This window comes from Nicotiana sylvestris, chromosome 12, assembly GCF_000393655.2.
Source record: "Nicotiana sylvestris chromosome 12, ASM39365v2, whole genome shotgun sequence".
NCBI lineage: Eukaryota > Viridiplantae > Streptophyta > Magnoliopsida > Solanales > Solanaceae > Nicotiana > Nicotiana sylvestris.
The window spans coordinates 166,468,453-166,488,551 of NC_091068.1; the positions used below are offsets into that span (position 1 = coordinate 166,468,453).

Genomic DNA, 20,099 nt, shown 5'->3' on the forward strand with positions numbered 1-20,099 from the left:
TTCACAGTATTTAGAGTTCAATATCTACAGTATCTTCTCCAACTTGTTAGGAACTACAAAACAAATTTTGAAAAGAAATTAACTAATAAAAAAAAACACAAAAAAATTGTTTCAAAGAAAATAAAGAAAAAGTATTTCTTGAATTAGCAATACAACCTATTTCAAACACTATTGATTGCCAATCCCCGGCAACGACGCTAAAATTTGACGAGCTTGAAACAAACACTTAAATATGCTCGCTAGTCGAATATAGTAAATTATAATATCATATCCACAAGGATTGAAGTTAAACAATATTATCATAGTGTATAGCTTAATTGCTATCCAAGATGATCAACAATGGAGATTTATGTGATTTAAACTAAAATTAAATAAGAGAGTTGTTGACTAATGACAAACAACACAAATAGTAAGCAAAGGAAGTTATCAATTGGGAGAAGATAGGTTGATAGGATAGGTGCAAGACAAGTGTTTGAGATTTAACTCTAGATAATTCACTTCTAATATTCAATTGAGTTTCTCGAATTCATTTGGTTATTAATTCGATTGTTTAGTAGAAATTTCTCTCTCGATTAAGTCTCAACCTCACAAGATGAATCAATTTAAGAACGGTATAAATATGTAAGAATTCGTAGTGGATTGGTCTTTAGGTGAACCTTTCTCGATTATCCTCCTAACTAGGGTTAATCATCAATTCAACTAGCCTCTTCTGATTACTAAGAAGAATTAATGAATTCAACCAACAAGATAAAATGCAAAAATATCACAAGTTATTTCTCTCTCGATTACATGAACAAGTTAATATAGATGCATAATTAAAACATTCAAAACTATTTCAATGCATAAAACTAGAATTAATATCTACAAACAAGTATCAATACAACAAATCCATCAAACCCTAAAGAGAACTACTCCATGGAAATGGAGTAATTCATCATAACAATGTTTAAATCAAAAGAAAACATAAAACGATCCGAACTCTTATCTTGGTTGAGGATTGAATGATGAAATCCTTGTGCTTTTACTTCTCCACCTCCTCCTTAGATTCCTTAGGTCTAAAATGTATCAAAAGTCCATAAAATAACATTTTTACATGTATTTATACTAAGTAAGGTCGGGCCCAGACTAAAACACCTTCTCCGTGCGAAATAGGACATTGGCTTTGTAAAACTTGCACAGGCGCGCCGCATGGGGCGACGCGCCATGCGGGGCATTAGTGGGGAAGTTCAGAAAGCTGATTCTGGCAGGCTGCAGGAAATTTTCACAGGAGCGGCGCGCCCTGCGGTAGTTGGGAATTCAGGAAAATGTAAAACATAAAAGTTGTAGTCCTTTTAAATAGCTTTCCAACGATTTATTGTGGAGCCCAAACGGATTTCTGAGCGAAAAGTTATGTGTATTTTACTGGACAATATGCAGTATGCCTGCTCGATTCTTCATTTCGTTCTTAAAGTGTACTATCATCCGTTGATCCATGAACACGATCCCAACTTAATCCTTGGGCTTTTACTCAGACTTGAAAGCTCTAGAATAGCTTGAATTCATTCCATAATATCTACATAGATCAGAATCATTCCTACAAGATATAAAACACACAATTAGTGTAGAACACTAACGATTAAAGCTCAAACTCAATTTGAAGTGCAGTAAATTAGAATTTAATAAACGACTAAAACATGAGATTATAGCCTACCATTAATTGGTCATGTTATCTCCTTAGACAATCCTATTACAGCTCTGCTGACACTCTGCCATGTGAGTAGTTGTTGCCAGATTCTAGCTGCTATGTCGCATTCAAAGAATAAGTGTTAAGTGGTTTCCTGCTCTTGTTCACATAAAAGGCACATCGGGTTACTCTGTATCCCTCATTTGATGAAACTATCTCTGGTATATAGCCTATTTTGTACGGCCAGATAGAAGATGAAGGACCACCTTGGACTGCTTTAATTATTACATATGACTCCTCCAATGAACTCTGGGATAATTACCTCGCACGTTGTTATACATTTGCCGGAGAAATTGTCCTTGCACATAATCTCATTTACTGTTAGCCCAGCCTCCTCAATATATTTTTCCTGCATTGAAAATCTTTTGTACAACCCAGGATGCCTGCTTTGGTTTAACTTCATTCATCATATTCCCCTTTATATAGTATGTGTGGGCCCATTTGATCCACAATCTATCTTTTTTCTGCCCCAGACTCCAGTAGTGTTTTAGGATAGCTGCTTTGTTCCATAAGTCAATGTTTGTTATGTTCAATCCACCAACAACCTTAGGCAAGCATAACTTTTCTCAGGCAATGAGAGCTTTTTTGGAACATTTTGCAGCTCCTATCCAGAGGTAGCTTCTGCGTAGTGCTTCAATCACCTAAATGATCTTTTTAGGCAATATGCATATTTGAGACCAGAAATTTTGTATAGCTGTAAGTACACTCTTAATCAGTTGCAGCCTGCTTGTATAAGACATTAATTTTGCTGTCAAGGTAGTGATCCTTCCTGTCATCTTGTCTAATAGTAGTTGACATTGCTCTATTGATAGCCTCTTAGAGCTCAGAGGTACACCTAAGTATCTAGTAGTATTAATGTTAATATGTTCTTTCTTATTTTTTTGATTTCCATCACTGCCTGCTGTTTCTTTCAATTCGATTTTCTTGTTATCTTGCTGGTGTTATGGTACTACTATTTTTTTTTAATCTTTTTTGAGCCGGGAGTCTATCAGAAATAACTTCTCTACCTTCTCAAGGTAGGGGTAAGGTATGTGTATACATTACCCTCTCCAAACCTCATTTGTATTATTATATTGAATTTTTTATTTTTTATTGTTGATACGTTCCCATATATAATACAGTTATGGTTAAAATTGCAACTACGAGTATGAGCGTTTGGGATCTTAGTTTTAGCTTTCCCTTTTGGATTTTTGGATCGCCATTTCTGATTCTTAAATTACTAAGGAACAAACAAATATGAAGATCTGTATGAAAATCAATTTGGTCCCTTAAGTATTTAAATATTTTTGTTTAGTACTCTCTTCAATTTCTATGAACCTATATGATTGGACACATGGTTTAAAAAATACGAAGACTTTTAAAATTTGTGGCCCTGAACAAGCCATAACATTTATATGACTATAATTCTTTTGAGACTCGTAGTGTTGACGAAGCTAAAGTATTTGTGTAGCTATAAAAGGGGAGAAATTAAAAAATAACTAGATTTACAAATGGTCATTCAAAAATAGTCACTGTTTCAAAAATAATCGAAATTTAGCCACTTTTCTTGTAAAGATAAATCTGAACGAAAACACTATTCAAAATCTGGAAAAACACTTCCAGTATATTATGCTGGAACTCCAGTATATTCCAGTATAATATACTGGTCCAGCATAATATACTGGAGTTTGGAGCACCGGTGCTCCAGTCTCCAGTATATTATACTGGAGCCAGCAGAGTATACCGGTCCAGCATAATATGCTGGAAGTTCATACACAGGTGCACCGAACTCCAATATATTATGCTGGACTGGTCTCTGTTGCAACAAAATAGTGGCTATTTTTCATTAACTTGACAAATGTTGGCTATTTTTGAATGACCAGTTCGAAAACTGGCTAGACTGTGCTATTTTAACTTGTAAAAGTTTCTCATTAAGAATATAATTAAAAGCTTAAGTTAAATTATTTTTAAATTTAAAAAAAGGTCATTTTTTTTATATGGACCAAAAAAGAAATATGGTGAGATAAACTGGAGTGGGAGAGTACTTCTAACAAAGCGTATAAGTTGCAGTTATCAACTGCACACTATATTTATGATGATTTTCCTTTTCGGAGAATTTTTCCTCATTCTACATTTTTTTTCCTGGTCTTTTTATTAGTTACATATAAATTTTCCCCCCAAAATTTGCTGATTCTCCAATAGAGAATGATTTATAGGTTCTTCTCTTATGATAACCTCTTATATAATGAATTATTGTCAATTTCTTTGATAAATGTAAAAATTTGCTAAGACATATCTATACTCAATAATGATTTATTAATTGAATTTTTAAGCCTTTAGCAAATATGCATTTTGGTACATAAGAAGACTTTTTCTAAAATTAATTTATATCGAAAAATATAAATGAAGAGTTAAATTTTGAATTTTTTTATATGTAAAAGAGTAAAGATACAAACAAAAAACTAACAGAGAGGTATTACTTGTCAATAGAAAATGAGGAGAAACGGAGGGTAAAGCGGGAAAGTAGGATAAATTTAGAGGTATTTTCTATTTACATAATAATTAGCCCATAGAAAAGTCTAATATATCGTTGATTATAAAACTCGCCATTTCTTCTCTTTACCCTGAAATCCAAGAGGTGAGAAGTTCAAACTTCTAAGACCAATCTTTTTTTTTTCTCCCTTTGTGTTCTCTGAATTCCAGAAGCTTCTTCTCCCTCTCAATGGCGGATCAGCTGACCGATGATCAGATCTCTGAGTTTAAGGAGGCTTTCAGCCTATTCGACAAGGACGGCGATGGTTCGATTCGATTTCTCCTCTTTATTAAATTGCATTATGTGTAATTTTTTGTTAATATGTTTATCTCCGTACATTTGAGTTCAGATCTGGCTTTGTTGACTTTATGGTTAGTCTCGTTTGGTTTTCAGATTTGATGAATTGAAAAAATTGCCGATTTTCTGGATTTGGTGAAAGTGAAATGTATAACTATTCATTTATTTTGTATTTAGGAATGGTATCTCATTTGAGAAAGCAACCGATTTGAGAATATGGAAGATACAAAATTTTGTGTTGAATTTTAAGGTGCAATAATTTACGAGCGAAGAACTATTGGAGATTTGATGGAACAATTAAAGTTGAAAAATTGCTGATTTTGTGGATTTGGTATAAGTGAAATGTATAACAATTGATTTATTTGGTATATAGGAATGATTTATCTCCTTTGAGAAAGCAATGATTAGAGAAATTACAAATTTTTTTAATTGAACTTTGAAGAAAAATCTAATTTTGGCCTAATTTATTTAGAGAATAATGGTGAATCTTTGACCTTGTATTGTGGTTGTTAGTACTTGTTTTAGATGTGGGCCAAATTATCTGTCTTTATAGCTACTCTTTTTGTGATTTCAACTTGCTTTAAATGGTAGTTGTAGTTTCTCTGTCTTTATCATAACTGTATGAGCAGATTCGTCTGTATTAATGTAAGCATTTAAAATGGTATTTTAAAACTTTAATATAACATGATCTTTTCTAGAAATCATCTATCAGAAATAAGATTTTGCAAATAGTGGTCTAAAATTTGAGCACCTAAGGTGTGGCCTTGCAGTAAATGAAGTGGGTGATAACCTTGGAGACTAGCGTTATCCCAGCAGAAAAAAATCCTAGGTGATTTCTTCCCATAAATACCTAAGCCTTGGGGATGAAGTGGAGGTTTGAAGAAATATAAACCATTTTGCTTTCTAATGTTGTTTCCCAAAATGACCAAATAATTGTCTGTTTTGTGTTCTTATTTTATTTAATTTTTATGGGTTGATAGGGATGAAGTGGAGGTTTGAAGAAATTTTTTGGTTGGATGAAGAGCTATAGTTTGTATAATGTGTATGATGGTGTTTTAATCGGAGTTCCAGCTGTTGTTGCATGTATTGACTGTATTTTTTAATCAGTTACCACTTAAGAACTGGCTTTGCTTCTGCAACATATTTGGTTCTTGTTTTAGATGTACAAGTAATGTTACTATAGAAATGTATTCAAATAATGTGTAGCAGAAAGATGCAAATATATTAGAGGATTCATTTGTTTTTCCGGAATTTCTATTATGGTACTTCTTTGTTCTTTTTGAATTTACTTATCAGATTTACTGTTGATTTTGGGAGATAGCATGATAAGTGAGATGTATCTTCTAGATTTTGGTATAATTTGAAGTCCTTGAAAGGGACATTGGTTTTTGTAGCTGAATTTCTGTGTAGTTCTCCCCTCCCCTGAATTTTGCTTTCTGAGTTATCTGATGTGGTTAACTTTGCATTTTGATTTCTTTTGCAATTATGAACTGAAAAATAATGCAGTCAGAAACAGAGGGTGTTTTGATCCTTCAGGTCTAGTAGGCTAATATTGAAGTTTTGAATAGGTTGCATTACAACTAAGGAGCTTGGGACTGTGATGAGGTCATTGGGACAGAACCCAACTGAAGCTGAGCTCCAGGACATGATAAATGAAGTGGATGCTGATGGTAATGGAACCATTGACTTCCCAGAGTTTTTGAACCTCATGGCCAGGAAGATGAAGGATACAGACTCGGAGGAGGAGCTGAAGGAGGCATTCAGAGTGTTTGACAAGGACCAGAATGGTTTCATTTCTGCTGCTGAGCTCCGTCATGTGATGACCAACCTTGGTGAGAAGCTTACTGATGAAGAAGTTGATGAAATGATTAGGGAGGCCGATGTCGATGGTGATGGACAAATTAACTATGATGAGTTTGTTAAGGTCATGATGGCCAAGTGATTTCCCTCTTCTGCAATTTACCTTTTTTACACTGAAGAAAGACCAAACATTCATCAGACTGGGTCGGCTTAGGATAATGGTTTCTTTTTATGATTTTATCCGGATAGGTTGTACCTTGGATGAATGCAATGCTCTATTGTTGCAGTGGTTTGGATGACTTTGTTTCTCTTATTTGGCTGTCCGTGATGTCTTCTTGAGTCTTGTACCTCGATAAGTTCTCTGTTCATTGTTGGGGTTTTGTTGAACCATGTCTACGGAGACTGTAACTTTTTATTTATTTATTGATGAATGCAGTTCTATAGCTTCTTATACCTTTTGCATTTGTGACATAAATGCAAACTTTTTGAGGCTGGAAATTTGTGAAATCTCATGCTACCATTTACTTTTTTCCGCATGTAGCTTACAAACCTGCAGTTGCTTTATGCAGTACCTTTTATATTCATCTAAAGCTCTTGCAGTTTTTGGTAGCACTGATGTATGTTGGACGATTTGGTTCGGCTGATTTAGTCTGTTGTCACGGCTAAAGAGTAAGGAGAGCGACAAGGCCCAAATCGAAGAAAACTCAGCATATTATCTATGTGAATGACTCTTCGTGTGTGTGTCTCTATGTGAATTAGTTGGCTTGAAGTTCTGTTAGCTACAGCTTACATATTCACGACAGGAAGTCAGCCTTGGGTAGTGGTTTCTGACTGCAGCGTGCCACTGCCACTAACTCTAGTGACAGGGCCAGGTCAAGTTGCCAGGGCAAAAAGTACCGAGTATCTTAACACTGGAGAAAATTCTACTGAGAACCGTTGATGGGGTAGGTGCCTGATCAACTTTCATTAATGCAGTCCCTATTTATCAGGATAGAATACCAATTTTGTCGAGAGCGATACTCTGAAAATAGTTTCTCTTTGCTCACATCTAACCCATGGATTTTGGTCGACTGAAGTATGCTCTCGTTGGTAAGCAACCCCCACTTCCAACCGAGAGGTTGTGAGTTCGAGTCTCCCCAAGAGCAAGGTGGGAAGTTCTTGGAGGGAAGGATGTCGGGGTCTATTTGGAAACAGTCTCTCTACCCTAGGGTAGGGGTAAGGTCTGCGTACACACTATACTCCCCAGACCCCACTAAGTGGGATTATACTGGGTTGTTGTTGTTGTTGTTGTTGAAGTATGCTCTCGTTTGGTTATTCACTAATTAATGTGTACAACATATAGTCTTCCGTAAGTTTCTTAAGTTTTAGTCAAAGAATCTAATTCGTTTTCAGCTTGTAAGACATGTTGAAATCTAATCAAATCATTTAGAATGCGCGAGTTATGAGTCGGGTAGGTCTTCTACCAGGTTCTACTAGAGTTACGAACATATTTTTAGTTAAAAATGTAGGTACATCAATTAGTGCATCATATGATATACCTGAAACGAAATGGGTTATGGCTCAAACTCAAATAAAATCTATTTGAAGTAAAATAGTATATTTTCTATTCACGATTAAACATTAACTTTTTTAGATAAAATTTATATTCATACATAACTCTAATTTTTATAATTTCTTTTAATTTCAACTATACATGCTCACATGTGCCCAAAATAACTCACTGCAATTTGTTTTAAGACCACTCTTTACTTGTTTAATGTTTAAAACAAAATATTTTTCTTAATGAAAAAAAGAAGGATGGTATTTTTGTTTTATTTTTGAGGTGTAGAAGACAAAAAGTTGAAAGCTTAATTAAAGGAGGCATGTAGTCCAAAGACAAGTCATTATTAGTCAAAATTTCATAAATCTTGACATCTCATAAACTGTAATGTAATGTAATGATGCCAAAAATTCACCCCTTGCCGGCTTCCTATAATCATTGTCTCTTCTTACAAGGCAGATATAAACCAAAAAAGAAAAAAGAAAGAAAGAATTTCAATACTACTCTAGCTAAAAATAATAAATAAACAGAATTATATTTTAGTCAGACGATACCGAGGCAATAAGCTTAGAGAGAGAGAGAGAAAGAGAGTGCGCGCGTGTTAGTATAGAGAGAGAAAGTTGGGAAATGGGAGAGTTCATCGGAGACTTGGTATGTCTGCTCTGAAGCTGAGGATCTGAACATAATTTCACTCCAATTTTCCATATTTTTCTCCATAATGGAAGGTATAAATCCTCTCTCCTTTATTTTCTCTGTAAAACCCTAGAGATTTGGCCACTCTTTTGACTTTGACTTTGACTTTCTGGGTTTTACTGAATTAAACTCATAGTGGTTAAGGGATAACAGCTGATTTCTGAATTGGGGTTTTACTGAATTTTATTGTGGTTAATTGATTGCTGAATTATTGGATTTTTGTGGTAAGCAAAATTTGCTGTGATCCTTGGCTGAAAGTTCCTGTCTTTATGTTCAAAGTTTGTAGTTTTTGCTTTGTTTAGTTAAAGTTAGGCTCATTCTGTGATTTGGGGTTTTACTGAATTTTGTTTTGGTTAATGGGTTTCTGAATTCTTGGATTTTTGTGCTAAGGGAAATTTGCTATGATCCTTGGCCGAAAGTTTCTATCTTTATGTTCTAAGATTGCAGCTTTTGCTTTGTTAAAGTTAATGTAGGATCTTTTTCGAATTGGAGGGGGGAAATAATTCTACCTTCGCTTATTTTTTGTTGATATAAAAGGACAAATAATAGGAAAGAGCAAATGATCTTGCCTGTGTTTGATTACACGACATCAAGGCGATTCGTTGGCTTCATATTTTTGTGTGCCATTTATTTTCATGTTCTCGAAGTATTGGTCTTGTAAATTGCTTGATAATGGGAATGCTAGGTGCTTTGAAAATAGGTACAGCTTAATTTAGAAGATAAAGACGAATTGTATACTGCTTTTTCACTTTTGGTGTAAAGGAATTTGTAAATACGGTTGATTGCATACTGGATATCAGAGATCTCGTAAGAAGAACATGGATGGATTTTGTACATTTTCTGGGATCTTATTGGGTACAACAACAGCTCTTTGTGCTGAAGATTAATATAACTGATACCTTTCTCAAAAAAAAAAAAAAAAATTTGCTTGATAATGTTAACGGAAATAATGAAAATGAGAATCTTTATTTCTCCATTCAACTACCAAGAAAAACAACAAAAATTAAAACGATAATGGAAGAAGTTTTACATACAAATTCTTAGCATCTATAAATGGAAAATATGGTTGAATTATTTGTCGCAGTCTTTTAATTGTGAGGAATGGATAGTGGCTGACGACTAGATGTCCTTATGAGTTACATAAGGAATTAAAGTACTAAATGGAAAAAAGAAAACAGTATAAGTAGTCATACTTCAGTTAGATGGATAATGTTGGAGGAACTGAAGGCTTGGAGCTCTATTTAAATATATTTCTCCTCCTGTCCTTGCTAAGTGCCATAAAAAAGCAGTACTTGTCAACATGAGAGAGAAGAAGAGAAAAAACTCTTACTTAAGTAGTGTTATCAAAGGTGAAAGCAAAAATGCCGTATCTGTTGGGGCTTTTACCGAGCAAAAGAAAAAAATAAAATAAATAAATTATATGGACAAAGGCATTGAAAAAATTATAATCTTAGTGATATTAGAGCTACCCTCTTTAGGATAGTGCCCATGGTCATGGGACGCACATATTCTAGCTGACTTATCCTATACTTGTCCATGTTCCTCTCAATCGTCCAATAAATATACCTTTCTCAGCCTCTTGGCTAAGATCAATTGCAGTACTGCATACGTTTGCATTGTGCCCTTCTTGCCCCTTCTCTAAGAGTGAATCTTGTATTCTTAGGTCGGGCTAGGTGTTATTACATTCAATTAAAAGGACAAATTTACTGAGTTACATGCATAGTTACGAAAACGATTGCTATTTTAGATTATATTAGTTGATGGTACGAGGCTGCATCATGAATCTCCAATCCTGCCATTTAAACCTAATGTTTGACACCCAGTTTTTATTAACTAAATGTGAGGTATGATAAATTATGTTTCTTAATTTTGGGGACATGGGTGTTGATTTTTAGAAGTATCTCTTTTATGAAAAAGAAGAATTTTTGCTGTTGTGAGCATCAAAATGAATATCGTCCTAAACATTCTTATGCTCCATGATCTCTTTTCTGGCCAAATTTTATGACAGAGATGACTTTTCAAAATTATATATAAACATTTTAATAACTTTTATGCATGTTTTATGATGATTTCTTTTATGTTGCTCCCTTCATCCCATTTTATCTTGCCTTGTTTGACAAGCACAAAGTTTAAGAAGAAAGAAAGGTTTTTGAAACTTGTGGTCTAAAACTAGCTATAGATATTTGTCTGGCTATAAATCATCTCATTAAGGGTAAAATTTTAAAGATAACTTGTTTGAACATATATAAAGATCAAAAATGTCTTTCTTTTTGGACAGAGAGAGTAACCTTTTAATGACAATATTGCATGTTTGATAATGATTTTTCTTTCTTTCTTACACTTTATCTCATAATGTTGATGAAGCAGCACTTGCATGGCGGTTAATAAGGTAAATTTTGACTGATGCACCTCAGCAAGATGCATCTGGTTACTAATACCATTTGCCGAAACCGTCCTATTTATTCAGTTTTTAACTCGTCTTGATAATAGCACTAAAATATTGGTGCAAAGGTGTACATCACTTATCATACCTTTCTCGGCCTTTTGGCTAAGATCAGGTGTACATCACTTGTCATATGCTGTAGCGCTGGTTTAAATTCTAATGCATAAATATGATTATGAATGGAAAAAATTGGAGGAGGACTAGCTTATTTCTTTTCATGGATCTGAATCAAGTCTTCTAGATGAACTACAAAGGGAAGTACGTCCATTTATATGGGTCTAAGGGAGTTTGCGGTCTAACATCCTTGTCTATAACCATAATCATGTTCTTCATTACATGTATAGTTCCATGAACAATTTGAATATTATTTGAAATCTTTCCCAAAGAAGAGTCTGAAACATTACCATCATTTGTTTTTCAACAGACTGTCCATATCCCCAAAGCAGTAATTAGAGCTGAATGCGGATTGGTGAAAATAGAAAAGTGTGCACTTGAGTGGGAGCTGTTACAATTTCATACAATCTTGCTTAGATTTTATGGGAGACTGGTTGGGAGTTTGCCCAATCTCCATTTGAGAAGCCCAGCTAGGCAGAATAGTAGATAAAATACAGGTGTTAGTGGCTGTAGCAATAACAAAATGGCTTTGAATATCCTTGATATGTTTTTTTGCAGCAATTATAGAAGATTGCTGAGTTTGACGTATAATTTTTTTAGTTGGTGAAGAAACTAACAGCGATAATGTGTCCTAGGCACCGCTGGTCCATAGATATTCTGATTTAGTTGCTGCTATTATTTTAGCATGGCAAGGGCCTTAAAAATTCTTAAAAGTCCATGAATTCTCTTTCTATGGCGTAATATCCGCCCTAGCATATTATTTTCTTGATAACTGAGGCGCACGGCTCGAAACTTGGTTGATAATGGACCCATCCATCTACCTTCACTTAAATATGCTTTTGTCTGCGGCATTGCTCGAACCCGTAACGTGCGTCTAACCAACATATCACGTGCTATGCTCTTACCACTAGATCAAAGCTATGGAGGCTCCTCCCTAATGTATTCTTTCCTTTTGAAATGCAAAAAGAATTCATTGATTCCCCGTTGAGGGGATTGCCTTTGTAGACTTTGAACTTTCATTATGTTGGTGCAGCAATTTATATAATTATATTTGAGTTTTCTAAAAAAGAAACACATGTTTAGAATTTCCTGGAACACATCTAATGAGCATCTCTCCTGTATCTGGCACTAAATTTGACAGGTGGATCTCCAGATCGGGTATCTGTGGAATCTGGGGCAAAAAAGTCCAGTATCTCTTCAGGTGGTAGGATTCAAGATCGCAAAGAGTTTCTCCATAGGTTTGTAGATAGTGAAAGCCTGACCGAAAACCTCAGAACGTGGTATGAAGAAACAGCAGAAAATTCAACTTGCAATGAACCCTCTTTTGATGTCCCTTTTGAGTTGATAGATCTTCAAAAGTTTGATTATGCTTTGGGAGGAGTTCCGCTTCAACAGCTGGTTCGTATGCCTAGTGCTATTTATGCCTCAACTTCTGGCGCTGCGGAAGCAACTGCTTATCTTGCCCTGGAAGACTTTTTACATGCAAGTGTGAGAGGTTTGTGGGAGGCATTTTGGGGTGAAGATGAAACTTTGCCTTTCTATGTTTCTTCGGTCTACAATTCTAACCTGAGATTCTATCAGGCTGAGAAAGCTATTGCGAAAGGGAGACTTGAAGGTCTTTGTGCCACAGCTGTAATGCTAAAGAATCCAAGGCATCCTCAAGGGAAGTGGGATGATATTCTGGAGCTTGCTATTCTAAGGCCTGATATTGGAAACCTTGCTACAGTAGAGAAAGACTGTAAGCCTTCTCTCTCAATTTTGGGCGAAGCTTTATTCTTTGCGCTAAGAGTATTGCTTGCGAGAAGCCTCAGCAGATCCAATATTCCTCTCAGTTTGAATTCAGTTTTTGTTCTTTTAGTTGACACTCAATATGGTGGAGTCCTGAAAGTTGAAGGAGATATAAGCAAGATGGAAATGGATTTGAATGATGTATATGGTTGTGCTGCTGAATGGATAAAGAATAATGCTTTAATTACCATTTCCCCTATTGATAGGATCTGGAACAAGCTTGGAAATGCTAATTGGGGAGATATCGGCGCTTTACAAGTACTTTATGCAACCTTCCACTCGATCACACAATATGCTGGAATGTCAAAGAATTCAGTCGAAGATCTGGCTGCTGATCATAGCGCTCGTCTTCAGGCAAGAAGAATTGAAAGACAATTGGGGGATAGCAAGGCAAATGGAAATGGTTTATTTCGCTTCCAGCAGCATAGTGCTTCACCTGAAATTGTTGAAGTACATGAGGAGGAGTCCTTCAGGTTAGAACCTGACAAGTCCATGAAGCTGGAAGTCGGTTCTATTGTGCTGATAGAAGACTCAAACTGGCAGAAGGGTTATCAGATAAATGAAGTTCTAACAGATGGAGAGATTCCATATTATATTGCATCTTCTGTTGAAGATCCAGGTACGACATTATTTTTGTATGTTGGTTCACATCCTTCTCAGCTGGAACCAGCATGGGAAGATATGAAGCTGTGGTATCAAGTTCAGAGGCAGACAAAGGTATTGGGTGTTATGAAACAAAAGGGGTTGTGGAGCAAGTATCTACCTCAACTGAATGCATCTGGCCGGATAAATCACCCTGGCCAATGCAGGAGACCCAGCTCAGGCGGTAATTGTGATCTCCCGTGGTGTGGGACCCCAGTTTTAGTTACTAGTCCAGTGGGCAGAACAGTTGCTGATATGGTGAGACTTGGCCAATTTGGTACGGATGAAGCTATTAAGTGTTGCCATGACTGCTTATCAGCACTTTCAGCAGCTTCCTCAGCTGGCATTCGGCACGGTGATATAAGGCCTGAGAATGTCATTTATGTTAATTCTGGCGTGAGGCAACCTTATTTTGTTCTTATTGGTTGGGGACATGCTATTTTAGAAGAGAGGGATCGTCCTGCAATGAATTTACATTTCTCCTCCACTTATGCCCTTCAAGAAGGGAAACTGTGCTCGGCCTCTGATGCAGAGAGTCTGGTGTACATGCTTTACTTCTGTTCTGGAGGTCAAATGCCAAATTTGGATTCAGTTGAAGGGGCTTTGCAGTGGAGGGAAACCTCTTGGTCAAAAAGGTTGATCCAACAGAATCTCGGAGATATTTCTGCAGTCTTGAAAGCATTCGCAGATTATGTTGACAGCCTCTGTGGAACACCATATCCTATGAATTATGATATCTGGCTTACGAGGTTAAAGAGACATATACCGGAGGAAGATCATGGGAAGCAGATTGATACCTCCAGCTAGAGATTTTGTTTTCTGCTACGGAAGCCCTGCATCACGAATACTTTGCGTCTCTTGACAGTCTTTCAGGATCTGCGGGATTATGGAGGCCTTCAATAAGACCAATTTATTAGGTCCTCACTGCCGGGTAAGGAATTTGTTTTTGGCGTTTATCACAGTAAATCAACATGCGCTTCCTGCATCTTTGTGATAGTTGAATTTTATCTGTTAACGGTTACTTTGGTTGGACTATCCTCATGGCGAAATGTTATAGGAGAATCCTTGTTAAAATATAGTCCCTGCGCAATGTCTCTGGAGCATATAGTACTGCTTATCTGTGCATTTATTGGAACCAGGAACCTTTAGGCTATCAGCTTTTGCATTGGTGAACAGTTGTTACTGAGATGTTTTTGTTTTCTGGTCAAATGTGATTATTTCTTGTAAAGACAGGAACTTTTGAGATTGCCCTGAGTGAGATGTGTGATTGTTTAATTTTAAGACTTTTAGGAGTAGGACACTGTTCAGGATACTATCCTAAATCTGTACATGGAATATCAGATTCGGTGTTTTATATGGACCTCTTGGTACTAGTTGAAATGGGCGATGATTTATTTTTCCTTCCCGAGTAATTTCTTTGGGCGGAAAGAGCTCTAAACATTCTCGATTAGGCTCCAATTTTATGCTTCTAATCGGTTTATTCTTTTACCTCTCTTGTTTCTTGATTTGCGTTTGGGGAATTTTCATTAAGTGCTATAGTTTAGAGTCTGATTACCATGCATAACTATAGTTTGTCTAATTACCATTCATAGCTAATGTATCAATTTTGCTGTATCAACGCATAGAGTCACGATAGGTTGTATGCGCTCGTTCAATAGACTCAATAGACCGTATTTTTCTACTCATATAACAAAATACATCGTTGATACATACAAAGAAGAAAAAGAAGACGACTCAGATTTTGCTGTATCAACGCATACATTCACGATAGGTTGTATGCGCTCGCTCAACAGACTGTATTTTCTCTCTCATACAACGAAATCAGTGTAGATATCGCTCAACAGATTGTATTTTCTCTCTCATATCACGATACAGTATAGATACATACAAAAAAGAAGACGACGACGACTCAGATCTATACATACAACATACATTTTTGAGTCACTGAATTGACAATCTGGGATAAAATTGAATCTTTGACTCTTGAATATTGATCTTTGAGAATATTTTTGAGTCTCTTTCAGTCACGATATAATTGTGGAGACGATCGAATGCTATGACGGATTTTATTTGCAAGTTAAAGGCTTTGTCAATTTGCTTCTTCATTAAGCATATTACTTACTTCCTTCTCATAGCCAAGCCAACTGAGCATTTAGCCATCTATCACTTAGTCCTTTACTGTAGGCAAGAGGGCTTTTGCTGAAATACCTCTGTTTCATATTCCTCTTCCACATACATCTCGATTTTCTGCCATATCTTTCTTTAATTCTCCTTGCGAATTCGTCAATATCTTCCTCTTTGTCTTCCCCAAGTTGTGGATGAATAACCTGACGTATTCGGGAAACAAATACTTCGTCTTCCTTAGAATCAGAATTGTCTCCCGTATCACCAATAGAACTATCTTCGGCTTCTTATGGCACTAAAACGCTAAAAAATAAGTAACAGTCACAGCGAAGCAATGACTATTGTTTATCAGGTCGTTTCTGATGGACCCAAAAAATTTTAGACGATTCGGAGACCGTTGCCAAAATTCATGAAGATGGCGTGGACATTATCACACAAAAAATTTGATGTCGTCCTGAATTTTGTTTTGTGTCATTAAACTCCAAAAAACGAGAAACATTCATGGCAAAGCGATGACTATTGTTCATTAGATTATTTGTACGAGCCCACAAAGTTTTAGGCGATTCAGAGCACGTCGCCCAAATTCATGAAGATGACATGTGCATTAGCACAAAAAATTTGAAATCGTCTTGAACCCTATTTTATGGGCATAAAACACCAAAAAAACGAGGAACAATCATGACAAAACGATGATTATTATTCATTAGGTCTTTTCTGATTGGCCCGCAAAATTTTAAGCGATTTGGAGAACCGTCACCCAAATTCATGAAAATAGCATGGACATCAGCATAGGAAAAATTAAAAATCGTCATGAATTTCTATTTTATAGCCCTAAAATGCCAAAAAAGAGGAATGTTCATGGCGAAGTAATGACTATTGTTCATTAGGTCGTTTCTGATACCCACAAAATTTTAGGCGATTCAGGGTCGGTCACCAGAATTCATGAAGATGGCAGGGACATTAGCACACGAAAAATTAGAAATCGTGTTGTGTTATAGACCTAAAACACAAAAAACGAGGAATGGTCATGGAAAAACAATGACTATTGTTTATTAGGTCGTTTCTGATAGGCCCACAAAGTTTTAAGCGATTCAGGGTCGGTCTCCTAAATTCATGAAGATGTCGTGGACAGAAATCGGAAATCGTGCTAAATTCGTATTTTCTGGCCCTAAAATGCCAAAAAACCTATAAAACGAGGAACAATCATGGAGAAGCAATGACTATTGTTAATTAGGTTATTTCTGATGGGCTCAAAATTTATTAGGCGATTTGGGACTGGTCCCCCGAATTCTTAAAGATGGCGTGGACATTAGCACATGAAAAATAAAAAATCGTGCTGAATTCATATTTTATGACCCTAAAACGCTAAAGAATGAGGAACAATCATGGAGAAATAATGACTATTATTCATTAGGTCGTTTCTGATGGGCCCATAAAATTTTAGGCGATTCATGACCGGTCACCCAAATCCATGTAGATGCCATAGACATTAGCATACGAAAAATCAGAAATCGTGCTAAATTCCTGATTTATGGCCCTAAAACGCCAACAAACGAGGAACGGTCATGGAGAAACAATGACTATTATTCGTTAGGTCGTTTCTGATGGACCCCCAAAATCTTAGTCAATTCGGGCCGGTTACCCGAATTCATGAAGATTGCGTGGACAACACATGAAAAATAAAAAATCAAACTAAATCCCTTTTATATGGCCCTATCACACCAAAAAAATGAGAAACAGTCATGGAGAAGCAATGCCTATTGTTCATTAGGTTATTTCTGATAGGGCCACAAAATTTTAAGCGATTCGAGGCCGATCGCCGAATTCCTGAAGATGGTGTGGATATTAGAACACGAATAAATGGAAATCGTGTTGAATTCCTGTTTTACGGCCCTAAAACACCAAAAAATGAGAAATGGTCACGGCGAAGCAACGACTATTATTAATTAGAGCATTTTATTAGGTCGTTTGATGGACCTACAAAATTTTAGGTGATTTAGAGTGCTTCTCCCGAATTGATGAAGATGGTGTGGACATTAGGGCACAATATTTCCTCTTTTATTGGCAAAAAGAACAATAGTCATCGCTTTGCCATGATATTTCCTCTTTTTTTGGCGTTTTAGGGCCATAAAACAGGAATTCCGCTCGATTCCCAGATTTTCGTGAGCTATATCTCACGCCTCCTACATGCACCTGGGCGTTGTACTCGGATCACCTAAAATTTTGCCGGCCCATAAAAAAAGACCTAAGAAAAAATAGTCACCGCCTGCCGCCATGACTGTTACTCGTTTTTGGTATTTTAGGGCCATAAAATGATAATTTCGCCCGATACCCAAATTTTCATGTGCTATAACCCACATATCCTGAATGAGCCCAAGAGCCCGGATTCAGATCGCCTAAAATTTTGTCGGCTCATCAAAAACAATCTAAGGAACAATAGTCACTGCCTCTCCATGACTGTTACTCTTTTTTTTTGGCATTTTGCTGCCATAAAATAAGAATTTTGCTCGATTTCGAGATTTTCGCGTGCTTTAGCCCATGCCTTCCGCATGGGCCCAGGCTCCTGGACCCGAATTGCCTAAAAAATTTTCGGGCCATCAAAAGTGACCTAAGGAACCATAGTAACCGCCCGGCTACGAATGTTTCTTATTTATTGATATTTTACGGACATAAAAGTAGAATTCGACCTGATTCACAGATTTTCGGGTGCTCTAGCCCACGCCTTCCGCATGGGCCTAGGCCCCGGACCTGGATCGCCTAAATTTTTTTCGGGCCATAAAAAATAATATAAGGAACCATTCCACTGCCCCTCCATTACTGTTCCTCGTATTTTGGCGTTTTACGGCCATAAAACTTGATTTCTGCTTGATTCCCAAATTTCGGTGTGCTATAAACCGCGCCTTACGCATGGGCCCGAGCCCCCGACCCGAATCACCTAAATTTCTTTTGGTCCATTAAAAATGACCTAAGAAACCATAGTCAGCGCCCCGCCATGATCTTTCCTCGTTTTTTGGGTTTTATGACCATAAAACTAAAATTTTGTCTGATTCCTAAATTTTCGTGTGCTATAGATCACGCCTTTTGCATGGGAACGGACCCCCAGACTGGATCACCTATAATTTTTTAGGCCATCAAAATGACCTAAGGAACCATAGTTACCGCCCGACATGAACGTTCCTCGTTTCTTGACGTTTTACGGTCATAATATTTGAATTCCCCCCGATTCCCAGATTTTTGTATGTTATAGCCCACACCTTCCGCATGGGCCTGATCCCCCGGACCTTGATCGTCTAATTTTTTTTGGGCCATAACAAATGACATAAGGAACTATAGTCACTGCCTCGCCATGACTGTTCTTCATTTTTTGGTATTTTACGGCCATAGAACTAGAATTCTGCTCGATTCCTTTATTTTCGTGCGCTATAACCACGTCTTCCGCATGTGCCCCGACTCAGATCACCTAAAATTATTCCGGGCCATCAAATATGACCTAAGGAACCATAGTAACGGATCCTCTATGATTGTTCCTCATTTTTTGGCGTTTTACAGCCATCAAACTGGAAGTTCGCTCGATTCCTTGATTTTCGTGTGACATAGCCAACGCCTTCCGCATGAGCCTAGTTTCCCAGACTTGGATCGCCTAATATTTTTCCAAGCTATCAAATACAACCTAAGGAACCATAGTCAGCGTCCCGCCATGACTGTTCCATTTTTTTTGGTATTTTACTGCCATAAAACTGGAATTCCGTCCCATTTCGAGATTTTCGTGTGTTCTAGCCCAAGCCGTTTGCATGGGTCCGACCCCCGGACCCGAATTACCTAAATTTCTCTGGGCCATCAAATACGACCTAAGAAACCATAGTCCCCGCCCCGCCATGAGCGTTCCTAGTTTTTTGGCATTTTACGACCATAAAACTGAAATTCTACCCGATTCCGAGAATTTCGGTGTGCTATAGCCCACACCTTCCACATTAGCCCGTGCCCCCGGACCTGGATAACCTAAACTTTTTTCTGGCCATCAAATACGATCAAAGAAACCATAGTCACCACCTTGCCATGACCGTTCCTCGTTTTTAGTGTTTTACGACCATAAAATTAGAATTTCGCCCGATTCTCATATTTTTGTGTGCTATACCCATACCTTTGGCATGGGCCCCGGCTGCCGGACCTGGATCGTCTAAAAATTTTTAGGACATCAAATACAATCTAAGGAACCATAAATACCACCTCTCCATGACCGTTCCTTATTTTTTAAAATTTCACGGCCATAAAACTGGAATTCCTCCTGATTCCTAGATTTTTGTGTGCTATGGTCCACGCCTTCCGCATGGGCCCGAGCCCCCAGACTCAGAAAGCCTAAACTTTTTCTGGGCCATCAAATACGACCTAAGGAACCATAGACACCGCCTTGCCATGATCATTC

The 20,099-nt window shown here is 37.0% G+C and overlaps 2 protein-coding genes and 1 long non-coding RNA gene across 3 annotated transcripts; all 3 read left to right on the plus strand.

The window, feature by feature from the left end:
* Positions 1-4,224: 4,224 nt before the first annotated feature.
* Positions 4,225-6,785, plus strand: LOC104210449 (calmodulin). Its single transcript, XM_009759350.2, has 2 exons — positions 4,225-4,500; positions 6,101-6,785. The coding sequence occupies exons 1-2, from the start codon at positions 4,425-4,427 to the stop codon at positions 6,472-6,474; spliced, it is 450 nt and encodes a 149-aa protein (XP_009757652.1). The 5' UTR covers positions 4,225-4,424; the 3' UTR covers positions 6,475-6,785.
* Positions 4,507-5,783, plus strand: LOC138884217 (uncharacterized). Its single transcript, XR_011404402.1, has 2 exons — positions 4,507-5,406; positions 5,513-5,783. It is a non-coding gene; the product is annotated as an uncharacterized lncRNA (long non-coding RNA).
* Positions 6,786-8,413: 1,628 nt separating the features above from the next.
* Positions 8,414-14,952, plus strand: LOC104210448 (uncharacterized). The gene is made up of 2 exons (XM_009759349.2): positions 8,414-8,597; positions 12,264-14,952. The coding sequence occupies exons 1-2, from the start codon at positions 8,591-8,593 to the stop codon at positions 14,357-14,359; spliced, it is 2,103 nt and encodes a 700-aa protein (XP_009757651.1). The 5' UTR covers positions 8,414-8,590; the 3' UTR covers positions 14,360-14,952.
* Positions 14,953-20,099: the final 5,147 nt, after the last annotated feature.

Excerpts from the sequence above, each read along its gene's own strand:
- LOC104210449 (XM_009759350.2), top strand. The coding sequence starts at position 4,425 with ATGGCGGATCAGCTGACCGATGATCAGATCTCTGAGTTTAAGGAGGCT. Across the intron at positions 4,501-6,100 it reads ATTCGACAAGGACGGCGATG|GTTGCATTACAACTAAGGAG; the intron begins GTTCGATTCGAT and ends AGTTTTGAATAG.